General features: G+C 41.8%; 1 protein-coding gene and 1 long non-coding RNA gene across 10 annotated transcripts in view; both read left to right on the plus strand.

Annotated features, from left to right (window-relative positions):
• The window catches only part of YAP1 (Yes1 associated transcriptional regulator), a 79,661-nt gene that overhangs the window by 47,197 nt on the left and 5,240 nt on the right, over positions 1 to 27,224 (plus strand). For 2 of the 9 annotated variants that reach the window (XM_028726143.2, XM_028726148.2), the window contains 3 exons: positions 9,866 to 10,059; positions 12,274 to 12,321; positions 24,666 to 24,796. In XM_028726143.2, coding sequence (XP_028581976.1) covers positions 9,866 to 10,059; positions 12,274 to 12,321; positions 24,666 to 24,796 — 373 coding nt within the window. Of the gene's footprint in view, positions 1 to 9,865; positions 10,060 to 12,273; positions 12,322 to 24,632; positions 24,797 to 27,224 lie in introns of all 9 variants that reach the window. The other 7 variants (XM_028726144.2, XM_028726149.2, XM_028726145.2 and 4 more) reach the window with 4 other exon arrangements.
• Positions 759 to 8,281, plus strand: LOC144327465 (uncharacterized). The gene is made up of 2 exons (XR_013392513.1): positions 759 to 3,527; positions 3,899 to 8,281. It is a non-coding gene; the product is annotated as an uncharacterized LOC144327465 (long non-coding RNA).

Below are 27,224 nucleotides of genomic sequence, written 5' to 3' on the forward strand. Positions count from 1 at the left end.
GCAGCCTCAGCCTAACCGCTTTATTGCCAGATAGAAGAAATGGGGAGAACAAGAAAGGGAAAAGGGTGCCTCCACTCCTGAAACAACATTGTATAGTATGGGGAAAGAGTTTCAAAAACATCATGGTATGCATTTTTCTGTCCACCACCCCTGCTGGAAATCTTAAACCATTGAAGGCTTGTGCTACATGACCTTCATTTCTCTCTTTAAATAAGCGGATACCCTTGAGAAATCACATACCCAAGCATCAAACTCTCCAGAAATGCTATGATTTCACTGGGTGGCTGTATAGGAAGAGCTGTAATCTGATTGGTATAACTGTACCTGTGGTTGTTTGGTGATGGTTTGTTAAGGTGTTTATGGAGGTGGAATGAAGATAGTGGTCAGAAAACCATTTTTTGTTCCACCACTGCCATTGGCTTGTGTCACTTGGAAGGTCTTTGTAGGTCGGTTGAATAATTGCAGTTACAGTGAAACTGGCTGTATGTCTTGAAGAGTGAATGTCAGCTAGGAATTAGAACTAACTTGTCAAGTTTTAGGCAGCTTTGTATGTTGCAAAAGCTTTCATAGCTATACAATTTCAAAAGCAGGGTGTTTGCTCACAGATGCAGTAAAGCTTTATTTGTACTGTTAACAGATTTGTTCCCCTTTTATTATATTCACGAATGACAACATTTGTGCTTCAGGGTATTACACCACGCATAGGCAAACTCGGCCTTCCAGATGTTTTGGGACTACAACTCCCATCATCCCTAGCTAACGGGACCAGTGGTCAGGGATGATGGGAGTTGTAGTCCCAAAACATCTGGAGGGCAGAGTTTGCCTATGCCTGTATTACACTCTGAAACACCCCAGATCACTTCCCTGCAGAAAGTATGCCTTACTAGATACACTGAGTTAAAAGCCTGATTATTTTTTTATTCAAAAGATGAACCTGAGGCAAAAATAAAAAAATTCGTCCTAAGGTCAAGCACTAAAATAGCTAGCTCCAAAGTGGAATAATTTATTGTGTGAACTGAAAATGTAGACTAGCGTGGACACTTTCCATACCATGAAAATATTACCAGCCATTACTTCTGGGAAGTTTGGAGCACTTAACCGTAAATGATCTTGTTTAGTGCCTGGATGTGTATATAAAGCCAAACGGAAACTCGTAATTTCACAATTACTCCTCTTAATGGATTTATATCTTTAGTGGGCTTTGTAACAGAACAACTGTTAACAGTGCGCCTATGTAGTAAAATGTTCTGTTTAGTGGCAAGCAGATAGGCTTTAACTGTATTAGTAACCAATTAAAATTCATAGTTGTTCAAGAAATAGATGAATCAAAAGATGGGGAACTTGATATGAATTGGCCCCTTTCCCTGTGATTTGATTTAAATAGCCTTGTAATTTTAAATTGGTCCACGCTGTGTGGCTCAGCAGTGACCTGAAAGGCAGTAGAAGAGGAACCAACTGTTAGGCTGAAAAACTTTCCTTGCCTGGTTACCTGGAAGAAATCATGACCAAGCATGTTGCTATTTAGGCACACTGAATGGCTACTTGCCCATCACTACACTGAGTACTGGCAGCTCAAAATATTTTTTGGTGATCATACCAAAATGATTTTAGAGCTGCAGCTCTTAGAACTGTGTTACTGTGAGAACCAAACCATGTTTGGTAGGGTCGAGGCAACCTCCCAGGAAAGAGTGATCTGCAAAGTGTCATGTCTGGGCCATGTGCTGATGATCTGAGAAGGAAAGGGTTGGGGTTTTTTTTTTGTTTCGCTTTTTGCTCCTTCCCCCCATGCATTGATCTCTGTCTCTCCCCGCCTGCCCCCCACCTCTTACTTGCAAGAGTTGTTAAAGGCTATCTGGAATAAGGAGCTAGAGCAAAGGTCACAAGCTGGAAAACACACACTCAATCTGCTGTGAATAGTGGTGTCTCCTCACTCCGAGCAATGCAACTACTTGTCTTAAGCATTCCATCCTTTCCTAAGATGTGAAGTGCTGCATCAGTTAAACTCAAAAGCTTCAATATCCAAAAAAGAGAGGCATACAGCTGTTTTATTTTTTCACTGCATAGTTTCCCTTTTTGGGCCCAGTGTGTATGCATAGTGCAGACAGGCTTGAGTACACGCCAGAAGATTTTTTTTTTTAAAAAAAAATTATTCTGTGGTTGAACTTTTAATCTGTTCCAGGCCTTTTCAGTTAAAGAGCTCGGCTGAAGGGGGAAGGGGAAAGAGAAGCACAAGCATGTGGGCTTCTTTGATTGAGGGCGATGGCAAATGGGAGACAGCCTGCTATTGAACACAGAAAGGAGGCTTCCTTGAAACGTTCTAAGTTCTACGTGGTAGTGATGGCTGTGTTTCAGTTTTCAAATGTCTGTGCCAAGGGAATTTGTTCTGCTCGCACCCTTCTCTCGCCTGACCTTTTCCCCTTCTGGCTCACAGCGCATATGTAAATCCAAAATTAGTGGTTTGAATCTTAACTTTCCTTCCCACAAATCAAACAGAATCAATTTTCACAGATCAGGATCTCCCCATCGTCCCATACAAAATAATAATCTGCTGCTGGTGATTGGGAGACGCTTGGATGATGTGAGCTATGGTATGGAGTTCTGCAGATGTAAATATAGAATAGATGTCCAGTACAAAACCCGCTGAAATGAACAACTGTGTGTTGGTTCATCTGTTGTTCTTTCCAGTTCAGAGCATGCAGATGAACTGCTTTGTAAACTGAGCACCATGTTTAAGTTGAGGGGAATGTGGGTTTTCCATCTGAGGTACCAAAATGCCCTGTTTCACACTCCTCCTCCCTTTTAAGAAATGTGTACAGCGTTACCTTGGGTTACAGACGCTTCAGGTTACAGACGACTCCGCTAACCCAGAAATAGTACCTTGGGTTAAGAACTTTGCTTCATGATGAGAACAGAAATCACGCAGCAGCGGCACGGTGGCAGCTGGAGGCCCCATAAGCTAAAGGTTAAGAACGGACCTCCGGAACGAATTAAGTTCTTAATCCGAGGTACCACTGTATTTAGCAACTCTAGGTTAAAAGTAGATTTTTTTAAAAAACAAATTCACTCAGTGATTTAGGAGACTTCAAAATGCTTTGTTCACAAGAATAGATGGACTCTCATTGCAGTCTGATTTCCATTGCAAACACTGAAAACAAAGCACCAAGGAGGAGAAATAAATGTAATTTCTGAGCAAAACTCAGAAATTAACCCTCCTCCACAGGAAGCTTCTATTACTACATAAGATGTAGAACTAACTAACTAACTAACTAACTAAATAAATAAATAAATAAAGCAACCAAGTAGCATGTTCCCAATTGTTCAGGCATTTTGGAACAAAAGAAATCAAACACACTGAGACTCTGCCACCAAGGAATTCCCCTTCCTTGCCAACTTGTGGGATCACGAAGTGGTCCTCATTTCCCTGTATTGTTCTCACTGGAATACAAGCACTGGTAATTAAATGAAGCATCTTGTTTACACATTCCAGCTTCTTTTTGATTCAGCTGTTCACCCTTTCAGCTGTTTAGGTGGGTAAAGGTAAAGGTACCCCTGCCCGTACGGGCCAGTCTTGACAGACTCTAGGGTTGTGCGCCCATCTCACTTAAGAGGCCAGGGGCCAGCGCTGTCCGGAGACACTTCCGGGTCACGTGGCCAGCGTGACATCGCTGCTCTGGAGAGCCAGAGCCGCACACGGAAACGCCATTTACCTTCCCGCTAGTAAGCGGTCCCTAGTTATCTACTTGCACCCGGGGGTGCTTTCGAACTGCTAGGTTGGCAGGCGCTGGGACCGAACAACAGGAGCGCACCCCGCCGCGGGGATTCGAACCGACGACCTTTCGATCGGCAAGCCCTAGGCGCTGAGGCTTTTACCCACATCGCCACCCGCGTCCCTGTTTAGGTGGGTAGTCTTACATAAACCGTTCAATATTTAGTGACCTTCTTTATAAATTCTTGACACATTGGCTGGAGAAAGATGCAACCTGTCTGGGTACTTCCTCTCCATTTTACAGTATATGTGGTTTTTATAGGAAGCCTCTCCAAGTGAAGTAGCAGCAGACGTGAGCCTCTTGAAGTATAACTAGGTAGGGTGAATGAGAGGTAACACTTGCTCAATTCTCATGACAATTTGAGGGCCCAGAAGGTGAGTGGAGCAAGGCCAGGCCTCTCATTACCAGAAAAGCACAACTGCCAGTTCCTTTTGTCTTGGATCCCATCCTGCTCCTATAATGCTTGAAGGAAGGAATCATGCTTATGGTACGTGCACAACGTCAGTGACTAGGATACATGGGCATGAGTTGTACCTGCATGATCAGCCTGTTGCTATCTCAAAACATCATTGGAGTCGAATCTAACCATAGGGAAGTGGCAAGCATGCGTGTTTGGCAGCATGTGACTAGGGCCACATACTCAGAACAGGAAAACACCTGTCTTTCAACAGGAGCACTTCACATTTGGAGAACTGTACCTCTCAAGTACAGTCGTACCTTCGTTGTCAAACGCCTTCGTACTTGTCTATTTTGGCTCCTGAACTCCACAAACCCGGAAGTGAGTGTTTTGGTTTGCAAACGTTCTTTGGAAGCTGATCGTCCGCCGCTGCTTCCGATTGAGTGCAGGAAGCTCCTGCAGCCAATCAGAACCCGTGCCCTGGTTTTCGGAAGTCGAACAGACTTCTGGAATGGATTCAGTTTGACAACCAAGGTACGACTGTACTGCTGGTGGTTCAAAGGATGCAAGAGGGAGTTGACAGTTAGGAAATTGGTGCTTTCAAGTTCCCAAAAGTAAGAAGTAGCTCTGTGTCACATGATATAATCCTAATCCCAGCTGGGCAGCAGTGTGTGTGTGAGAATGGTGTAGCTGCATCTTGGTCCTGCCACTCACATCAGCTGGTGTGAAAAGTGAGCGAAGCAAAACCCTACTTGGTTGCACCAAAGCTAGTGTTGGCCTGGCATTCAGGTATGGATTGGGCTCAATGTTGTCAAATTATGCCAGTGCGGCTGGCTCTGGATCCAGGGCCAGATCAGCCCCTCCCTGCCTTCCAAATGCCTTGTTCAGGAGCCTTTGGCAGGTGATGGAAATCATTGCTTCTTCCAGAGTAGAGATGCTAGCATTACTCTATGGACAAAGGTTTGGGGCTGGACAGAGGGAGACTTCCACCCATCCAAGCTACTTCCTACCACAGTGCAAAGGACTGAACAGTTGCATTGGGTCAGGCTTGCCCTCAAAAGCAAAAATGTTGTTTAAGGTATTGTTTAAACATAATGAATGCACAAAGGCACTTGCAAACTTCAGCCCCAGAAATACTATACAAAAGAGTTCCCCTCCATTTTAATTGCTCTTGGTGCCATGCACAGTTCATATGTGAGGATGAAAACAAAGTTAATGGAAAGTTATAGTATACTTGTAACGCAAAATATAAATTGCAGATTTGCCAGTTGAAGTTGGTGTACTATGCTGACACTTCAAAGTTAAACAGCTTAGTCATAACTTCTATTATTCTTCCTTTGTGGAGAATACAAGGGGACCAGTTCTTACTTGATTTATACAAACAGTGAGAGCCTTATGTAAAAGAAGCAAAAATGCCAGGGTCCTGCCTACGTTTGCTCCATATTTTTGAAAGGAGCAAATGCAGCCTGCATTAAATGCAAGATATTGCTGAATTTTCATTACAGAGAATATTAATAGTCTTAAATATGGTGATCTTCTGACAAAGGGCGGTACAGAAATTGAATAAATAAAATAAAAGTTTGCATTCCCTTTGTCCCACTCTCTGTAAAGATAACCAATCAATACGACCAAGAACGACACAGTCCTTGCTTTTGAGATAGAAAGGGGTGGGGTATTCCTAGTATCTTGATTCCTACTGATTATAGAATATTCTTAAAACTTCATCCAAGTTGCAGACGTAGAGTAGAAAAACTGAAGGGACTGTATTCTGTCCTAAAATGCTTACTTACTAAAGTGTGATCGTTAAGAAAAACAATGTAGCTAAATGGTATGTGCTATAAATTGCTGTTCCCCTCATTCCTTGCTCCAAATCCCTCTTTCCTCCTAAATCCCTCTCTTTCCTCTTTGAAATAAAGACATTTTTGTTCCTCGTCTTCCTGTGAGGTCTTTGTTACTTGCCCCATTTGCGGGTGTTGACCCTCATAGTTAAATACTTCCTTGATACCCATGAAAGTAAGGAACAGGAAGCTGGTTAAATCCTAGCTCTAGCAGATAAAGGAAGTCATTTTGCCTCCCTCCCCACCTTCTCCGTCTGGGCAGACTTTAAAAATAAGCTAACTATTTAAAGATCATTAGATGTCTTTCTCGAACCTCCAAAGTGGAGTTGAAGGTACGTAAAAACTTTGCATGCAGGAAATCAGTTTTTAATAGGGACGCGGGTGGCGCTGTGGGTTAAACCACAGAGCCTAGGGCTTGCCGATCAGGGTGAGCTCCCGTTGCTCGGTCCCTGCTCCTGCCAACCTAGCAGTTCAAAAGTCAACGTGCAAGTAGATAAATAGCTATCACTCCGGTGGGAAGGTAAACGGCGTTTCCGTGCCCTGCTCTGGTTCGCCAGAAGCGGCTTAGTCATGCTGGCCACATGACCCGGAAGCTGTATGCCGGCTCCCTCGACCAGTAAAACAAGATGAGCACCGCAACCCCAGAGTCGTCCACGACTGGACCTAATGGTGAGGGGTCCCTTTACCTTTATGAAGGTTGCACAGCTAAGCCTTTATTTGTATGGGCTTTGCTGTGCAACATCTCTTCCTTTGATTGCTCATCGATGATCTCCCCACCCCAATAAAAAGTGTTGCTTGCCAAGTATAGGATGTTTAATAGCACAAACAAAAGTGTTTTCCAAAGCTGGACCCATGGTTAGCTATTTAATAGCCCTGGCTAGCTGTATAATAACCCATAACACAATGAAGACATGCTTAATTTTTCTTTATGTGCTCCATTTGCAGACTGAACCCTGGTAGATTTCAGATAAGCCTGGATATATTCATTCCGTGTGTTTGTTTTTAAGCAACGTGTCCCTTCTGCACCGCGAAGGTGTTGGGGGCATTGCCTTTTTTCATAAAATCATGGTAGCCCCCTCCTTCCATTTTATGGATTACAGTGGCAGGGCCAAGAAGTACCCCTGTGCCTCCAGCCCCCCCACTCTCACCCTGTTGCTTTTTATTTTGCCTCCTGTAGGAGATCTTTGCTGGAGGAATTGCGCTCTTAAATGCTAATCATTTGAGCATCTTGGAACTGGCTGAGAATATGTTCAAGGAATTGAAAGTGTTTGGTTATTTTTTGCCACATGCCTATAAATAGCCTGGGTTTGATCTACAGCCCAGTGGAGCTGGCCGATGGCTGTCTATTTACAACCGAAATGGAAACTGGCACAATTTCTACATGAGCCTATATTTATCGTCAAATGTATTTTGTTTCTATGACCTAGGAGCAGCCCAGTTGGCTAAAACGTGTAATCGGAATAGCAGCCTCGCTCCCCAAGTGCTTGGTTAGTTTAAACTGACTTTGAGAGCTCTTGATGTAAACCAAATTGTGAAGTGAGCCTCCCTAGGGAGGAACTGTCATCTCGCCGTCCTGCTTTCTATCTTCCCGGCCGTCGCTGTTCTGAATTCAGTTTGTTCTCCCCTTTTATTAGACTGTTCTGGTTGAAAATATATGGGAAGATGGTTGTTCTCAGCAATAGGGAGAGATTTGGATCACTAAATACTTAAAAGACATCAAAATAAAACTGTCTTATGACCATGATTTTAACAACTGCTTTTGATGCACACAAGGGAAGTTGGACAATCATATTGAGCCTTTTAAAGAGCCCACTCTTTGTACAGTATGAGCAACCAGTTTTTAACTTCCCCCTCGTTTCAGAATTGGCTTTTCAAGCAGTGCAGGGCCTCCTGTTGTGGAATTCACTGTGAAGTTTGCTGGATTATCTAAATCCATGGTCTCTATCAGCTAAGAGAAGACTTCAGTTCTGTGATCCCTGGTTGGTAAAAGTTCTGGGTGTGGGTGCATCCCAAAACACAACCCAAGACAGAGTTGTTTTAGGATTTGTCCTTTTCTTCAGTATTCTGACATTCAAAAAGCACTTCTTTTCCTTTTCCTTTCTCTCTCGTCTCGCTTTCTCTCTCTCTCTCTTTTAAACACGTATTTGTATTTACAAACAGGAATTTATTTTGTGCTGTTGATTCCTAAGTTTTACATTTCGTCCTTTTCCATTTCCACTTCTGCTTGTGATTATAGCACACAGCAGTTGTGTACGATTTGCCCATGATTTAACGCAAAATATATGAAAAAGGGGGAAGCAAGCATTCTAGTTACAATGTCTAGGTCTTCAGAACAGAGGCTCTCTGAGTTAATGCATACTAACAAGCGAGAGGCTGGTTTAAATTCAGATTATTTCATCTCAGAATCATCTTATATTTACCATTTGCCACCTATAATTGCAAATCTCCTTCCTTTTAAACTTCTGACATTAAATGTGATGAGAAAATGTACTACAATGCTCCATTCTGTTGAACACCTTCCTCGCAGTTTGGATTTAGAGCAACCATAAGGCTGATATTTTTTGGGATGATGCCGTGAATGCTGCTTCAGTGTTTACTTCAATTATACATATTTGAGATATGAAAGTTAATCTAGAGTCTTAAGTGGCCTGCCAGTTCATTCAGAGAATGGACAGCATAAATAAAATAGAAAACAGCCCACAACACTTCTTCTGTAGTAGAATTAAATGTTTTAGTTTTTTAAACCATGTTTAGCATTTTATGTATGCTGCCCAGTGGTTATGGGGAGGCATAGGAATTTAATAAATACATATATACTGGGTACTTGAAAAATCTCTGTGTATATAAAAAACCCACAATAAATGCGTACTGGAAAGTTATGGACCAAGATAGATCTCCTACAATATTTTTATCACCAAGAAAACCCTGGTTCCGCACTCTGAATAAACTGCACATAAATTGCTTGTGCAGTTTATAACTGGTACTCTTCCGGCAACAGCTGTTTTCAGTAGCTGTTTTCAGTAGCACTGGAATTTAGAAAAGGGTAGAAATGACTAGATGGGTAAAGAGCAAAAATGAATGAATGAATAAATAGGGGGACTGCAAATGTTGCTCTATCAGAGCTCACCACAGATGCTACATGAATGTATTCAACCACAGGCAGCAATGAGGGCTAGAGACTTTATAGATAAAGTAATGAAGCAAGCCTTGTCAAGCCTAATTGTCAGAATCTAGTAACAGGTAGGTAGCCGTGTTCGTCTGCTGTAGTCGAAACAAAATAAAAAAAACTAACCAACTAAGTTTGTTATTGGTATGAGCTTTTGTGTGCATGCACACTTCTTCAGAATCTAAGCAGCCTCAAGTAGAAATAAGCAACAAGCTTGAGCTGAGCCATATCTTTGCCTGCGGCGTCTGCCATTTTGAAATGAAATCTTGAAATGAAACTCGCCACTACTTATTTTATACCTTTATGCCAAAATGATCCATAAAGCCTGTTACACAATCAGATTTTGGGCCATGATAATGTGCAGTGGTATCTCTGTTTATGAACTTAATTTGTTCCAGAAGTCTGTTCTTAAACCAAAGCGTTCTTAGACCGAGGCCTCCCGCCACCGGTGCCCTTCCACTGTTCGGCTTCCATTCATCTTCCGAGGCAAAGTTCGCTAACTGGAACACCTACTTCTGGTTTTGTGGAGTTCGTTTCCCGAATATTTAGTTAACAGGGCTGTTCGTAGTCCCGAGGTACCACTGTATGACTTTGGATGTCTACCTTAAATCCATTTGGAAACGCAAATGGATAGCTTTCTGAACTGCGGCTTTCAAGTTGCTTTTTAAAATGCCTGCCCTATTTCTTGCCTCCACAGCTATGAGCCAGAGAATCAGCCAAAGTGCTCCCGTGAAGCAGCCACCCCCAATAGCCCCCCAAAGTCCGCCTGGTGGAGTTCTGGGGGGCAGCAACTCCAATCAACAGCAGCAGATGAGGCTACAGCAGCTGCAGATGGAAAAAGAGAGGTTGCGGCTGAAACACCAAGAACTGCTTCGGCAGGTGAGGCCGCAGGTTAGACAAGCGCTTCCACTCTAACATAAATTGCTGCTTGTGCATGTGTGGGTGGCGCTGTGCTCATCCACTTGTAGTTCCAGCAAGCATCAATAGATTGGAGGAAGGAAGAGGTACCTTGTTTTCGTGTGGAAGGTAAGCATTCAGACCTATGCACTCTAAGGAATGTTTCCTCCACTAAACTGCCCAAGCAAAGTGACATTGCTGCAAGCAGACAGAACCATCACAGCTGTGAACATATCTCAGGGTCAATTGCCTCTTCAGAATACATCTGTTGCAAGGTAGGTTCCCCCCTTCCCACCTCTACTTCAATGCTTCCTAGCATTGACGCTCTTTTCAGCACTTAAAACACTGCCACATGGACTGCAACCTGCTGGGATGCTTTGCAAAAGCTATTAATGCTCTGCATGGAAAAATTGTTCCTATCGAGTTCTCCAGCTTCACAGAGGACGGAGCCTGTAAAATTGAATTGGCCTTGTTGAGTTGAGGCCTCCCAACTCCTTTGTAGTTAAAATGCTCCCCACAGTGTCTATAAAAACAAAGCGGTCCATAAGGACATATGAACTGCAGTTGGGCTGTAGGGCTATTTAGTCCACTGCTTTGTTTCCATCAGCAACCAACCAAGTTCTTCTGAAAGTTCGCAGGCAAGGCATGAAGATATTGGCCTTGTTAACAGTCCCTAGCATCCTTGTTTTTGGAGGTATAGTGCCTCTGTACATGGAGGTTTCCTTTAGCTCTCGTAGCTTATAGCCATTGATAGACACGTCTTCAGAGTTTGCCCCACTTTTTTGTAAAAAAAGAAGTCATCTATACCTGTTTCCATCATCACATCTTGTAGTGGTGAGTTAAGTATGAGTTGCTATTTGACAAAATCAGAACCATTCATGAGAACTCCAGGTTATGAACTCTGTCACTGGATTCATGATTTGGGCATCATGGATTTACTTCACAATACCCATCTAAGAGCAACCACTTCAACCCCACCCCACCCCTGGCCCCCTAAGCAAATGTGAAATTTGTCACTAGCATTTTGCTAAACCTTGGCATTGGATAAAGATTCTTGATGTGAGTGTGCCAATGGTACACACGCATCCCATTATGTACAGCTTCGCTGTGATTTACGAGACAGAAGGGTGGGCTGGGAGAATTCATCCACATTAGGCAACATGTATGTTGCAAGCTATTCTCAAGAGCCTAGCTTTCTTAAAAGCAAACTGGATTAAGTGAGTGTTTTCACTTCAGTTTTAATTAGTTTTTAAAAGCTTTTAATGGTTTTTCCAATGTGGTTGTAGGCTGATTGCTGCTTTTGCTTTTCTTTTTTTAAAATAACCCTGGAGGCATGAACCCCAAAGAGACAATTAAGCTTACCTTCTAGAACTATCGCTCTCAATCAGCGCTTCCTGTCCTAGATCTTTTGCTAATTATTGATTAGCTCCTTGTCTCAAATGTCTGGCATCACCTTTTGTGAAGGTTATGGGGCATCACAGACATCCTAACCTCTTTAAACTTCTTTTCCCCTTTGGGTGATGGGTCCTGCATCATGAAATATTTTCATGCTCTTGGGAGATCACTTCCTCAGGCTTTTGACTTCATCGCCTCTTGCTTTAACTGCTCTTATTCTGGAGTCTAACTCTCGCACTACATTCTGCACCGAAGGAATATTTGCAGGCACAACTACTTTGTGTAAACTGGATTATTGCAGAATGTGTGTCACTTCCTTAAAAACAAAACTGATGATGACTTTTCTCTGGACAAGTTAAAAAGAAGGGTCTTTTCAGCTGAAATAGTCTAAGCTTTTCCTATAACTGCTTTGCTATTAATCCTCAAACAAATTCATATGCCGCCGTGCCAGCATGCTTTTAGATAAGGCTTCTAATTTTGGATTTCTTCTTCGGTAACTTCCTCTTGAGAAGTTGACTAACTTCAGGCCAGACCGTGTTCTCTACCTTGATGTCCCCTATCTGTTAAATGACATGTGTTCGTGTGCTCTGTAAGCACCCCGAAGCGTCTTGTTCCATTATGCAGCAGCTTTTGTCAGCTCTTAACTCCCTTACCCTTTTGTCATCTTTGGCTGTCTCAGGAACTTGCCTCGTCAGAATGCTAAGAGAGTGATGTGTTTGTCAAATCAGCCTAGCTACCCCAACCACGCTCAGCAGGAAAAAAAAAAAAAAAAAAAAGAGTAATGCTTACCCATCTTATTTCTTTTACTCTTAGGCATTGCGGAATATCAATCCCAGCACAGCAAATTCTCCAAAACGTCAGGTAGGCTCCTAACAAATGTTTCAGCAAGATAAGAAACATTTTTTAACTTAGATCAGCTGTACAAGGTGCTTGGGCTATATGAAGCTGTTTGTATTTTATGAACCACAGCCTGCCAGTAACCTCAGCATGCCTGAAAAAGGAGCTCTAGTTGGCTTAATAAAATACACCATCTTGCTTGCTCTGTGTTTTTCCTCAAACATGATGCTGTGATTCCCAGATAGCATTTCTCACTGCCAGGAATAATGCTGAAGTCAAAGCTGTATTGCTGTAAAGTTCTCTCTTGGGTACTTGGAGACCTCAACACTCCTAAAAGGTTCCAGTAGGAAGAAGAGACAAGATTTCTGTTCCAACTTCAGGAGTCTTATGTTGCATCAGCACTATTCAATATGACTCCCAGTCAGTCTTGCAAATCTTCCTCCTCTAACAGTGTTCTAGCTCCTTTCACCTCAACATTGACACACAGCCATAAAACTTCCGTTATCGAGTAAGCTGAACTAAATATCAAGATTGGTAGGTGCTTTTATATTAACAGCCTTTCCTCTCATTTTTAGATTTGCTATACAAATCTGATATCTCTCAAAAATCCTTTGTGGCAGCTGAGATGCCTCATAATTTAGCTGTTCAGTGAAAAGGGTATAACATCAGCTTGATGCAGGCCTGGATTCTTTTACCTTCTTGTGGTGGCCGCAGAGCCTTGAGTAAAACTATTTTTTTATAGGCTACAGCAGGAGCGAGGCGACACAACATCATGCAAGCTGAACTCTTGAAAACTTTGTTCTGTTCATCATAGAAGTGCCCTCGTTCTAAGGAGCTCAGGATGACATAGATGTGGTTATCCCTTAAACAGAAAATTCTCAGAAATATGGAGCTGAGAGTTAGTGGCTTCACCAACGACATTTGCTTTGCTTCATAGTTGAGCTGGGTTTTAAACTCTGATCTCCTTGGCCCAGGCCAACATTCCATCTGCTATAGCACACTGGTTTTGTCTTCATGATCTTGTATGTGTCATCACATGGCATTCCAACTCAGTTTGGCTCGCTGCTTCAACCCAGTAGTTTGTTTTTATCTCATCAGTTTATGGGCTTTGCTCTGCCGTCAGGCAATGAAGTTTTGTTTTTCTGTGTGCAGAACAACATACTCAACCTCAGTGCTATGCTTTATTCGCCCCATGCTGTTTTTAATAATCCGATTCTAGTAAATAGTAGAATCTGGCTCAATAAATTCATCTGGTAGCTCTGGAGAATCTACCAAGGCCTTTATTGCTTGGAAGTTGTTACCACCAGAGCTTGTACACTCAGAGCTGCCTTCTATCAGAAACTCATGACTGACTGTCATTCATTTGCTTTGTCAGGGCAAGCTGTTGGATTCGGCCAATTTAAACTTCTCATGGCATGCTCTTGTAAAGCTTAGAAGCATCACTAAGCAAAGTGCACAATATTTTCTTCCTTCTTTCACTGTGAGAATTGGGACAAAGCTGTTTCACATAAAAAGATTGCAATTCTGATACCCTTTATCAGGTTTTTTTGCTTTTATTAGAATCAGCCTAATATTTCTGTTGGTTTTAGAGCTATGTTTTGTTCAGCATTGCTTCTGTTTGTGACTCCAATTCTTAGTGGTGCTGACTCGAATTTCTACATTTTAGTGAGATCCTGTTTATTTAGCATTTTGTGTTTTAAAAAGATTTTGGTCTAACATTTTCAGAGCCACTTGGAGATCTAAAGCGCAGCTTCCTCTCCTGTTGGAATTCACATATTAAGCTATTTAGTACAAGATCCACTATGCAATAATGGCCATGATAGAATCATAGAATTGATAGGTTATCTCTCTCTGTGCTGTAAGCGGTACCAGAAGTTAGAGATATGTTTAGAATCCTGCTAAGTTCTTGATAAGATTGTGAAGAAGGTGATATAGAAGAAAGGAAGATCACAACATCCAAAATTGTCTCATCTGAGAAGAAATACTTCCTAGCTCCGTAAAGTGATTGTTTAAATCATGATTGGAAAAGGAAATTTTATCCACGTGAGTTCTTTCTCCTTCATATTTGCAGTTGTCTTTAAAGCTGCAAGACATGAAACATTGATCTCAGTAGGCTGTATGTTCCTTATATTGGTCCTAGCTAATGAAACTTTCAGCTTATATATTTAAAGGTGTGCTTGAAATTGCTTGAGAGAACCTTTTGATAAATTCCTCTGTTCGGTGTAACAGACAAGTGACAGAAACCAAAGCAAAACTACACTGTGTTGTCTGCTGTGTTCTGTCCTTGCCACCTACATTCTCATTTCTGTACCTTTTAGTAGCTCTGCAATTTCTTCCATCTTCTCAAGTTTGGCTTCATGACCAAATTGCTTGCCTTCAAATACATTTGTCAGGCCTTTCAACTCCTGCGGTTTCTACATTTTGGCATCCTTTTCAGAATGTGTGTGAGAATCAAAGCTGTTGGATCCAAGCTTTACCATAAACCCAAGATTTATTTATTTTTTAACTTAACTGCTTATATTATATTTTCCTTGGAAAGGTAGGAATTCTGCCGTGTGCTTTATTCAAACTGCCACAAAGTCAAGCCATCCTCTTCTACTATGTCAACACAACAAGTCTAGTTCTCATTTCACAAGATAGCCTGCATCATCTGCCCATGGGAAAGGGAGGAAGCAGATTGCATGGGGGGGAAAAAGGTCAGAGGTTCTGAAATCTCGAACCCTGGGCCACCAGTGATCCATGAGCTTCATTCAGGTGTCTGCGAATTTGAAGACAGGGAATGGCACATCCATATAATGATTTTAATAGCATTTTCACTGTTATTGTATTATATCTTGAAATCTCTGGAATACAATAAAGTGTGATACACGTAGCAATGAAATTAAAAGTCAAACAGCACCTACATTACAATTTCTACAACAGGCAGAAAAATCATTAAGTGTTTAGCAGTTTGCAAGTGGTCCGCGGGGGGGGGGGGGGTGTATGTGCACAAACCACTGACTTAGGTTTTCTAAACCCCCCAATACATTACTGGTACAATGTGGGAACAAGTCTCAGGAGATATTACTGGCTGGGCATAAGTAATCTCTGACTTGAGACAAACAAACAACCTAATTGCCCTCCTTTTATAATGCATTGTGCCACGTATATGATCTATGGCTTAGGAAAGAACAGCTAAACTATGGGTAGCCAAGTGATACCCTCAATGTGTTGTTTGATCACAAGTCCCATCAGGGATGATGGGAGTTGTAGTCCAGCAACATCGGGAAAGGGGGGCACCACAATGACTACCCCTCAAGTTAATCTTACACAAATGATTACCCATTTTAATGAGTTAGTCATGATTTTCCCTACCCTGCTTCATGTGTCAGGAGCCAAAGTGGTCCAATCCCTTCTCCCTCTTAGTGCTCCTTATATCTTCTTACCTGGATCAACAGGAAAGTAATACTGCCGTAAGTACTTGGTCCTTGTATGACCCATCCTGGCTAATCGGAAAAAGTTGTTTGAAAGAACGCAGAGGAAACCCACAAGCAGCATACAGAGGTTTCGGCAAGTTATGAGTTCCAGCAAATATTTTCCCTAAAGAAGTCTTAAGGAAGCATGTTGGTCAGGGTTTGTTTGTTTTTTAAAAAATTTTAAGGTTAGACAACTCTAAAACAACGGCTCATCCACTCTACTGGTCATATGGGTCAAGAAGTAACTGTTTGAAACTGTAGGGGGATAGATTTTTTAAAGGTTCAAACAGAAGCTGGGTGGGGGTGGCAACAAAATTAATTGCCCAGGTAAGTTGTAGGAAGCACCTTTCCTTGAAAGTTTAAAGAAAAAACAGGCTGAGCTGGCAGGTGTCTGCTGAATGCTTAGGTAAGTAAAATATCCTACCTTAGGGCAAGCAGATGAGCAAAATAACCCAATGCTGATTCTTTAAAACGTTGAAACAGAGCACCGCCTCTCTCTTTTCCTTTAAGTTTCTGCATCAGCCTGTTTTGATGGTGCCTGTCCTTGCCTAGTGTTATAAAATCGGTGATTCACTTCCCCTCCCACGTTAATGTATGCCATTAATTTGCAGAAATAAAATGTTTTCCGTTTTTAAGCTATTGGGCTCGTGCACATTGACCTCAAATGAATGGAAATGGGCTGGTGTAGGCTTGGGACACATTTACTCTGAGGGCTGCCACAGCTAGAAGAGTGAAGTCAAGTTTTGCACCCCAGTGAAAATATTCACCTGGGATAGAATCTGGGTTGCAGCACACAGAATCAAATCTTAAAGTGGAAGTCATGTAGAGTGGTGGTTGTTTTTACAGTGAAAGTAAACTCACTCCTTGCCACACTCTGTGAAGGAGGGGGATTCTCTCTCCCCCCCCCCCCCCAGACATCAGTTTGGTTAGTGACCTGAAGATTTTGTGCTCTACTTGCAGTTGCTTGGCCTGCTTACCTTAGTAGCTCTCAAGTTATCTCCAATATAAGCCTCACCCCCCTTTTTTTTACAGCCTACCGTATTAAAATGCTTGTAACATGCAATGGATTGAGAGGAATCCAAATGTATTAGCTGCGGACCATTATGCATTCTCCTAATCTGTGCTAGTCTGTCCTGGATTGTACATCATCAGTGGGATTGCATTTTAGCCCGTGTTTTGTCAGTCTATACAAGCAAGGTGATGCAGCGATCAGGATCTAAGCAGGGCTTACTATCATACTATTACACTTGCATGCTGCCTTGCTTGCAGCCTTTTGTGCTTGCTACTGAGCCTTGAAACAAAATGGCTAAAATGTGCCTTTAAGAGGATGGTTCTTTTGGGTGGGGGGAGAATAATAATAATGTGTGTAAAACAGGCTACAGTGGTGCCTCGCAAGACGAAATTAATTCGTTCTGCGAGTTTTTTCGTCTTGCGATTTTTTCATCTTGCGAGGCACGGTTTCGGAAAAGTTTTGGAAAAGCTTCAAAAATCACCAAAGTCTTCAAAAACCTCAAAAAAGGCTACCACACCATGTGCTATGAGTTGCTCCTCGAAGTCAAGTCGCAACTGTATTAACGGTTTTAAGAAACAACTTGCAGGACGTTTCCGTCTTGCGAAGCAAGCCCATAGGGAAAATCGTCTTGCGAAGCAACTCAAAAAACCAAAAACCCTTTCGTCTTGCGAGTTTTCCGTCTTGCAAGGCATTTGTCTTGCGAGGTACCACTGTATTCCATATCACTGAAAATAGCTATCAAGAAAAACAATGGAATTAATGGAATACAGAAAGATTATATATCAGTTGTGTTAAATTCACACCGCTATTAAGAAAGTATATGGTCTAAAATACGTTTATTGCTGGGGATGCAGATCAGCAACAGACTCTATCTGATCCTTTTTTCATATCTTGATATGTACTCCTAAGAATAAACCAGTTGGCCAGTTTGGATGTGATGGGCAATTCGGAGGCAGCTCCTTTAAAGCTGTAAAATACGATATCCTACCTGCAGTCTATAAAGTAGTACAATCCGGGAAGGACTCCACCACATCAATTTGCATAATATGTAGCTTAGCTCTTGGACTAAAGGACATTGACACCATCACCTGCCCTATAATAATGTGCTTCAAATGAAAGGTGACAGCCGTTCTGGGATGAATTCAAAGGCCCGTCTAGCCATGCATTCTGTTCCTAGTGTGGCGATTTGGGAGCCTGTGGGAAGCCCACAAGAAGCACATAAGTGCAATAGTAGTATTTTGGTCACATTCCCCACCAACTGCCTCTCATAGCAAAATCATCGTAACACACAGCCACTCACAATCTAATATGCTGTGTGAAAAAGGAATTCCCTTTTGTCTGTCCTGTTGGCAAGTAGCTGATGCTTTTAACCAAGGTTAGTTGAAATGAGGAATTTGAATTTGTAAAAACCAGTCTGGCTAGACGTCTATCTTAAAAGTATTTGGACTTCTTTCTGACAACCTTTTTATTGAAATGCTGTTTGCTTGCCTGCATCTGGCTGTGGGCCTGGCAGACTAGGCAAATTTTACTTGTTACTAAAACCATGGACCTGGAGCGAATGCGCCAAAGCCCAGACCTGAAGTCTATCCATATTCCACCCAATGTGTTTGCATATATTGCATGTGGTGTTGTGAATAGTGAGGTTGTGTGTTCACTCAGGACTTCAGTTCAAAACTGAGCCCTTCTGTGTTCAGTTTCCCGGCGAAATAATAAAAATAAAGCTTTAATAAGTGTGTGAGTGAGTGATTATGAGTCAGATGTCATGGTGTTCCATCTTCTCCCAATGTGGCTCAAAGCCTTTGCCAGACCTCAGAAGCACATACTATTCATTCCGGGTTGCTGAGCAGTTTTTAGGCTGTTCAGAACTGATGAAGGAGTTGCTTGATGCAATCTAACACTAAGAAGTTATTTTCTGGAGAGAGAGAGAGAGAGAGAGAGAGAGAGAGAGAGAGAGAGAGAAATGGCTTCTACGTACAGGTAGTGCTTCAGAAAAATAAACAAGGCTCTCTTCTCTCTTTTTTCCCCAGGGAGAAAGTGAGTCCTATGTAGCTAGCTTCAAAGCAGGATGATGACTGACACAAGCATGTATACATTGTGAAATGGGCAGAAGTTAACTACGGCCTGTTTCATGTGAATGGTCCATTCATGTGAATAGTATAGCTACAGAAAGACTCCTGGTAGATTGTTATTCCTCCTCCTGTGCCTGGAAAAACAGATCACTTGTGTGAGCAATTATTTGCAGGCAATGTATTTTCTAACTGCTCAAGAGAAGCTGCACTGTTTCATGAATCCCCTCCTGCCATGTTAGTCCATTCACATAAGCAGCTATTTTCATGGGCAAGCAAGCTTCATATTGTTCTCATGTGCTGCCAAACCATAATTTGGTGGTATGTGTGCAATCTTTTGAGAAGCCTCACGCTTCCTTTGCTCGTGTGTGGTGACTCCGTGCTCCGGGCCTGGCTTGAGGCAAACCATAGGTTGGCATTTTTCGAAATGCTTGAATTATGTGTTTGCCAGGAGGGGGGACGTGAAGGAGCACTCAGCTCCTCAAAGCATAATCATAATTTGGTGCTATGGCTAAGTCAAGATTCTGCACCAGCTCCGAGTTTGGTTGGCTTTCACTGGAAAAGCAAATCCACCCTAATTGTTGTAGCTATTGTGGCTATTAATTTTTCACATATATGTGTTTTTTATTGATTCTCTTGTGATGGAAAACAGGAAACATGCCAGTAACAAATTACAATGGAACAGGTAAGGTGTGTGATACAGAGTAAATTAAAACATAGCGGAAACGTGTCTAGGGTTTTGAATACATGTGGTATGATGAAATCAAGAGAGCTCAGCAACTGATACTGTTGTGGGATTCTTTAGCTTTTGCAGTGTTCTTTTATTTTCCTGTGCATAAGTTATGTTCAGTCCCTCGTGTTTAAATCTGAAACACTTGATTTATTAAAAATATTTTCAAAAGCCAGGAGCACTTTTTTTGTTTGAATGAAAAATTGGGCTTCAAGGGAGCCGCTGTGTGTTTAAGTGGAAATACTCAGCATCTGTGAAGTATTTGCACCATGACACCGAAGTGGGTCGCCCTCTTTGTTTCAGGAGAAAGTCTTAGGACTTCGCAACTGATTGTAGTTTTGCGAGAAGTTGTTAGCATTCTGTCTGCATGGATGAAGATTCAGAGAAAGGCAACTTTAGCAAAATGCCCGTGGCTGACATGTGCTAAACTACCTGGCATGAGCAGTGTGTAAACATGGAAGCTGCAAACTGGCTTGTGAGGTCAGAGCTTCTTTCAAATGAAAAGTGCTTTTACTGGCCATGTGAGTAGACTATTGGTATGAGCAGTTTTTTTTAGCACTAGCCAATCACTGGTTTGTTGTCTTAAGACTTGAGAACTAGCCCAGTGATGCTGGAAAAGGGTGTGGCTATAACATGATCCTGTAGAATCTGGGCCTCATTTATTGAACCTCAGTCCTCTGAAATAATCTGCTAGTGTTCAAATGCAGACAAACCCTGAAACTCTGTTCAGCTGGCTTCAGGGCAAATAGGCCACCAGTATGAGAGAGGGGCCACTGCTTAGAACAGGCACCCCCAAACCCGGCCCTCCAGATGTTTTGGGACTACAGTTCCCATCATCCCTGACCACTGGTCCTGTTAGCTAGAGATGATGGGAGTTGTAGTCCCAAAACATCTGGAGGGCCGAGTTTTGGGATGCCTGGCTTAGGAAAAAAAGCATTAAAAAGATTTAGGGCCATTAGTGGGATGGATTTATTTTGGATCAAATTTAAATAATCCAATTCTATGGGAAATGAGAGTCTTCTGCAGTTCTCCTGAAAGTAATTTGGAAGATTCCATTCATTTTTGGCAACTGTATTCCTTGCGGCATTCAGACACATAAAAAGTAAAATAAAGTTTGATACATACCTACAGTTGGCTTATTTATAGAATTGGTTAGCGTTCTGTATGCCGTGATAAACATAGCTGCAAAGCAATTCCATATGCAATTGCTTTATTCTGTTGTGTGATCTCATGATTCCTTTGACAAAATAGAGCATAAACTTCTCTAGAACACGCATTTGGCCAGTCCTTCAGCCAAGGTGGAATCTAGATCACTTCCTGTTGAGAAGTAGGCTTTCAGCACTTTCCCCCCTCTGCAAAGGCTATTTCTTTGGGAGGAAAAGCTCCCTTCCTTGCACACCTGTTGGATAATTATTGAATAGGGCAGATTGAATCTGAATCTTGATAAGGAGGAGGTTGTTATGTTTTTCATGTTCTTGAGTCTGAAAGGTTGGGTAGACTGCTTGTTCTGGATAGGGTTGCGCTCCCCTTGAAGGAATAGGTTCCTACTAGCATGAAAGTACTTGTATCATTCGAACATTGTCACTAGTTGGGAGTGCCTGTTTCCATCTACAGCTGGTTCACTAGCTAGGTTGTCTTTGGACAGAGGTGACTTGGCCACAGTATTCCATGCAATGGCAACTTCCAACATCGGATTGTTGCAGCACACTCTCTTTGAGGCTGCCCAGGACAATGACTCGGAAATTTCAACTGATCCAAAATTCGAGATTATGAGCTCGGACTCCATTTAGAACTTACATAACTGTTTAGGGGAGTTTTTAATGTCCGTTGTTTTATTGTATTTTTGATATTTTGTTGGAAGCCACCCAGAGTGGCTGGGGAAACCCAGCCAGATGGGCAGGGTATAAATAATAAATTATTGTTGTTATTATTATTATAACTTGTTTCAAAACATCTATAATAGTTTGCCAGTTTGTTTCTGGGTCCAATTCAACGTCCTCAAATTAATTAGTGTTGCAAAGCCTAAAGACATAGCCCCCAAATATTTGAAAGACCGCCTCTTCTGCTGAGTTCCCTCGAAGTAGAGGGGTTGGTAGCCCAGGGAAGGGCATTCTCTGTAGAAGCCCACAAGATCTCTCCCCTCAAAGGTACGTCTGGCAACTTCATTGTACAGCTTTTGTTGCATGATTCTAAGATGCATGACTTGATCCTGGTCTATGACAACAGAGATTTTAGGACCTCTCCTTCTGGTTGTAAATTGTTTTAACTGATTTTAAACTTGCATTTCTATGTTGTTTTTGTAACTCGCCCTGGGACCCTATGGTGAAGGATAAGCAAGGGAAATTGTTGTTGATGATGTTTTTATTAAGGTTTGCGAAGACAGCTTATTGTTAAAGCCCATCTAATATCACCTGTTATTTGTCTTGATGGTGAGAATTTATATGTTGCTATATGCTGATAGAAAAACGTTTTGCATTTGGTTTTTGCATCCTTGTTCCTGCAGGGAATATGGCAATAGAACCATATAAGAGGTTCCTGCCAGCTTTTGAGATCACCTCCTGCAAAAATCACTATGGGTTGTGTCCAGTGTCCCATTGTGAAAAATTACTAGGAGTGGAAATGTAAGGAGCCTGCTTAAGTCCTAGAAAGTATGTTGATGAATTTGCAAACATGAGCAGTAATTTTTAATATCCAGTGGTGCAAAGATTTAAGAATTGTGATTCCAGAGCATTTATGGGAATGATATAAATTATGTGTTCATTGCCATAAATGCTTTGAATAGAATGTCTCCTTCACTACGATAGAAGTAACCGGTAAATATAAAAGTGTTATATAGATGGTATCTGATGCTATCAAAACTTAATAGGCTGCATCATACCAGTTTTCTGATGCTGGAAACGTCAGGCTGCTCGATGTGATTTTTCCTCTCCACCTGTGGTGGAGCATGTGAAAAGCACAACCAATATTGGAAAACTATTTTGGGAATGGTTAATCCTGGTCTTTGGCTGGGCCGTAAATGATTTGTCCGTTTATATACAACGGCACCATTAAAGAATCCAGAGTTACTGTAATAGAGAACCCTTTTAGCAAAAGTTCCAGCAGCCAAAATCTTTCAGACACATTATTTGGAAATTTGACTTCGCCTACCTTCTTTCTATGCAGAAGTGGCTATAGAAAAACCTTTGATTAAGTTGAGCTGGAAAAACTGAGTGAAATTAGACGCCGACAAACTGAAGAAGATACAGTACAGTAGTTTAGTGGGATCGCACATATTAATTACTAAGATAGGTACTTTAAAAAATAGCAGTTGTTATATATGCAATACATTCCACTCTTTAAAGCAAATATTAAAGGGGGGGGGTTGAATTGGATTTGTCAGCTACCCCAAAAACAAACTGCAAGTCATATTTTGAAGGCTCACTTCTTCGCTGTTGGGGTAGATTTTTTCCCAGAGTTCTAATTTGGTTCCTGGTGTGGCTCAGATGGGGCTTTAGCATTGCCCACTGCCAAACACTTGCTTATTTAATGGCTGAGCTTGAGTGAAGCATGGGGATTTGATCCTGTGAAGTGTTTTACTTGTGACATTTGTGCAGATTTTTGTAGCATCTATTAATGAAGGTACAAGAAGCCAGAACTGTGGAATGCCAGATAATGAAATTTTGAGTGAAGGAAATGTTTAGAAGACGCTTGATACCCCTTCTTTTTTAAAACCAAGCTAAGGATTTCACATTTAGGGACTAGCAGTGAAGTTATGTAGACCTTCTGACTCTTTAGAGAGAGAAAAACACACAACTAAATGCCTTTAAGAGACCAACTGGATAGTTTTCAAGAAGCTAACCTCATTTTTAGAGTAGCTTCTCTAAGGGGTTGAGGGATTGTTTTGGCTCATTTTTCAATATCCAAAATTAGAATTTTGTACTAAGAATGAGTGTTAAGTCTCTTTCTTTCCCAAGGGCCGTTAGAAAAGTTTGACATAGGTTTTTGTTTTTTTTTTAAAGCAATGAAATAAAAATAGTTTTCAGCCAGATATTTTTTTTCAGATGTTACTTTTTATATATAGAATAGTATATATTTTTGAAACAAGGACAAAAATCTGAACCTTTCCAATATGCTTCTGAAGTACTGTATTGAAATAAAAATGTATCATACATTTCCCAGCAGTGCAATCCTATATATGTCTACTCAGAAGTAAGCCCCATTGAGTTCAGTTACTCCCAGAATAATGAGTACCGCTGCCTAAGGTTCACCCCCTCCCCGAAAATATTAAAAACAGAGGATATTGTACACATTAGGAATTGGTGTTAGAAAATCACAGAGCAACATCTGAAGAGCATCACATTGGCTACTGCTGCTGCTCTTGAAATTTTCCATGTTTGTTTCAAGTGGGAATTATTAAACCAGAACTCCAGCAATTTTAACTTCCAGGCGCCTATAACATAGTAGTTCAATGAGTAGCTAGGGCAGAGGTTCTCAAACTTACATGGTGTATCAAATGTTTTTCAGAGAAAAAATTACTCAGAGCCCCCCTGGAAATATCTCCTCTTTAAGGGAAAGGGTTTTGCTAGTGCCGCAGCCTGCGTGCCTGCCATTGGCTAAATAGGCAGACATGCACTTCCTAGAAGTGAATAAATCACAATGAATCTCTGCCTCCACTGCTAAACCCTATTTTGTGTCGTTCGAACCTGTTGACTCCACAGTTCCATCTCAGGAGCACCTTCCTTGCCTTCCCTTGGCAATTTGTATCAGATTTACTTGGAATATGTATGTGTAGCTCTGAACCATTTTGCAAATGCAGCTCTGAGACGAGATGCAGAATTCTAGACTAGAGTGAGGAATTGCATTTGTACTCTTACATAGGCATGCCCAGAGTGGCTGGGGCAACCCAGTCAGATGGGCGGCATATAATTAATAAAATCATAATTGTTATTGTTATTGCAGGATTTGCATTAAAATGTGTGCTGGGACAATGTGAAACAAAGGTGAAATGGGCACCCTTCTGGTTGTGCGTAGTGTGGATGCCTGTTCTTGCCTGTTCTTTAGTGGTGCCGATGGATTTTGAACTTTGTACACAGAATATACTAACGCAGCTACAACTTGGTCGGCAGGAATTGGCTCTTCGCAGTCAGCTTCCCAGCATGGAACAGGATGGAGTTCCGCAGAATCCAGTGTCCTCTCCTGGAATGTCTCAAGAACTGAGAACAATGACCACAAATAGTTCGGATCCTTTTCTTAACAGGTTAGTAGCTGTAACTACAACTGGTGGTTTTGCTTTGCAAAAAAGAGAGAGAGAGAGAAGATTCTGTTTGGTGCATGTAATCGTCTGTTTGGAACATCTGTCTTTTCCAAGAACCACAGCTGTAAATGAATCTTCCCTTAAATGGAAAGTCCAGATTTTGTTTTGTTTTGCTTTGTTTTTTAAGTTGAGGATTAAAAGCTGTCTCCTGCGGGAGGAAGTCAACTGTTCAGACTTGTAGGAAGGGTTCGTCTTCAAAGTCATAACATGTTTGCCCCGGCGCAAGTCAATTGATGAACAGCCGTTTAGAATTACTGACTCAGAAAAGCTTTTCAAAAGTTTAGCAATGAGATCTAACGTTGGGCTCACTTTAAGGAGTTTCTGCAGCAGCCCTAGTTCTATTTTTATCCTTTGTAGCATTTACAGAGGAAACAGTGATAAGGTTTTTACATATCAAGTTGCAGAGGTTACAGGCTAACAGGGGTTTTTTTGGGCATTCATTTGTGAAGCCTGTTCGGATAGATCCTTGTGAACTGTTTTCTGCATCTAATTTTAAAGAAACGTTCCTAGCCCTCATTGTTGCAAAGATATGCTTGAAAACGGTAAATATATAGATTTGAGGAGCTCAGAAAAACTGGGGATATATGTATATAAGTTTTCTCCTGGCGTCTTAAACGTCTTACACATTCAGAGGCCTGATTTAAGTTTTCTCAGTCATAACCACATTTGCATATATTTCAGTAGCACTTCCTGGTATCTCAACAGCCTAATCGATTTAATTGACTATAGGACGTTGGCAGTACCAGATGCCAGGACAGTGTAAATTGTTGCCTTAATCTTCCTTCCCACACACAGGATGTGCAGATTATATTCATTACGACTGAATATGCAGACTTTCTGTCGCTGGTCTATCTTACAATGTACTCCTGCTATGGTCAATAACTCCAGAGCATAAATGTGGATATTGTAGCTTATAACATTTCATGTGTGTGTTGAAAGGTCTACAAGCCATTTTTGCATTATTTAGTTCAGGGATAGAAGACCTTTTTTTCCTACGAAAAGATGTTGAGTCTTCCCTTTTCTCTCTCTCTGCCACCTCCTTCCTTCCTTCCTTCCTTCCTTCCTTCCTTCCTTCCTTTCTCTCCCTCTTTCTTGTCAGGTGGCTCTAAGCAAGGATTTGAGAGTTGGGGGATGTAGGAGGGAATGGCATGCTTTTCTCTGACTGCTTCCTTCTCCCGCTTGGCTTTTGGGCAGCTTGTCACATTCCATCACTGTAGGTGGGGCTACACTGAGTTGCGGCAGCCTCACAATACGTCATTAAGGGTCCTGTGGGAGGGGGTGATCCCAGCAGACTGGCTCCATCCCCTCTACGTAGCAAAAGTAAGCACATTGCCCACTTCTCGGCTGGCATCTGACCAAATGCTTCCGCCAGCGCAAGGACTTTTGGACACGCAACAGAAGTTCCCGTCTATCTTCCCCGTGCACCTCCACGAATCTGCACCAGAAAGCGGGAGGAACCCAGAACAGATTTAGGGGAAGAATGGGAGATGAGAGGGAAGGGGAGCCTAAAGTCCTTGCACTAGTATAATCACTTTGTTAAATAACTCCCAAGCCACATTGACTTGGTCTCATTTTCCTTCTGCCACAGCATCCCGAAGCCTGAGCGTTCTGAGAGTCTGGTGCAGGGACCTGGCTTTTTGTTACTTCAAATCTGTGTCCCGCGTGTCTTAAATGTGTTACACACACACATTTGGGAACCTTTTTTTTTTAATTGGAGGGGGAGCTACTTAGGTCTGGAATATGTGAAATATCAGTTATTTTTTACGGAAATACATAAAGTGCTGGCATATCCTAAGGATCCCAGGAAGAGATCTGTGTCTCCACACTAATTACCAGCCTCATTTCCCTTCTCAGGGAACCCCCCTTCTACCCCACACCTCTCTTTTTGGTTCACAATCTCTAACCAGTTATGAAATCCACATCCCAAACCTGCCTCTCCCCATCATCACAGGTACCATACCTTGACCAAACTGTATCTACAACAATAGCAAAAAAACTTGGGGCTGGATATTTCACTTGAACAGCCTGAACAAATTGTTCCAAAAAATGCCGGGTCCTTTTTGGTGTTTGCTTTAAGCATGGATGCATGTGATAGATAGATAAAACTTTATTTGCATAGCAACAGTAAAACATTACAGTATACGCAGAAAAGGAAATTTGATATAAGAGCACAATTTAAAGTCCTGAATCAGCAGTCAGTTAGTGGCCCTTATTCTGATTGTCCCTGCTATGAACCTAGCAACCTTTGTTGTTATCTGCTCATTTTGATCTAATAGAAGAAAGGACATTGTGGCACTGGTTGAGTGCCCTGGGATGGTTAGTATGAGTGGGGTGATGATCTTGTTCCTCAGGTCTTTGTAAAGAGTACAAG

This window comes from Podarcis muralis, chromosome 4 (assembly GCF_964188315.1).
Source record: "Podarcis muralis chromosome 4, rPodMur119.hap1.1, whole genome shotgun sequence".
Classification (NCBI taxonomy): Eukaryota; Metazoa; Chordata; class Lepidosauria; order Squamata; family Lacertidae; genus Podarcis; species Podarcis muralis.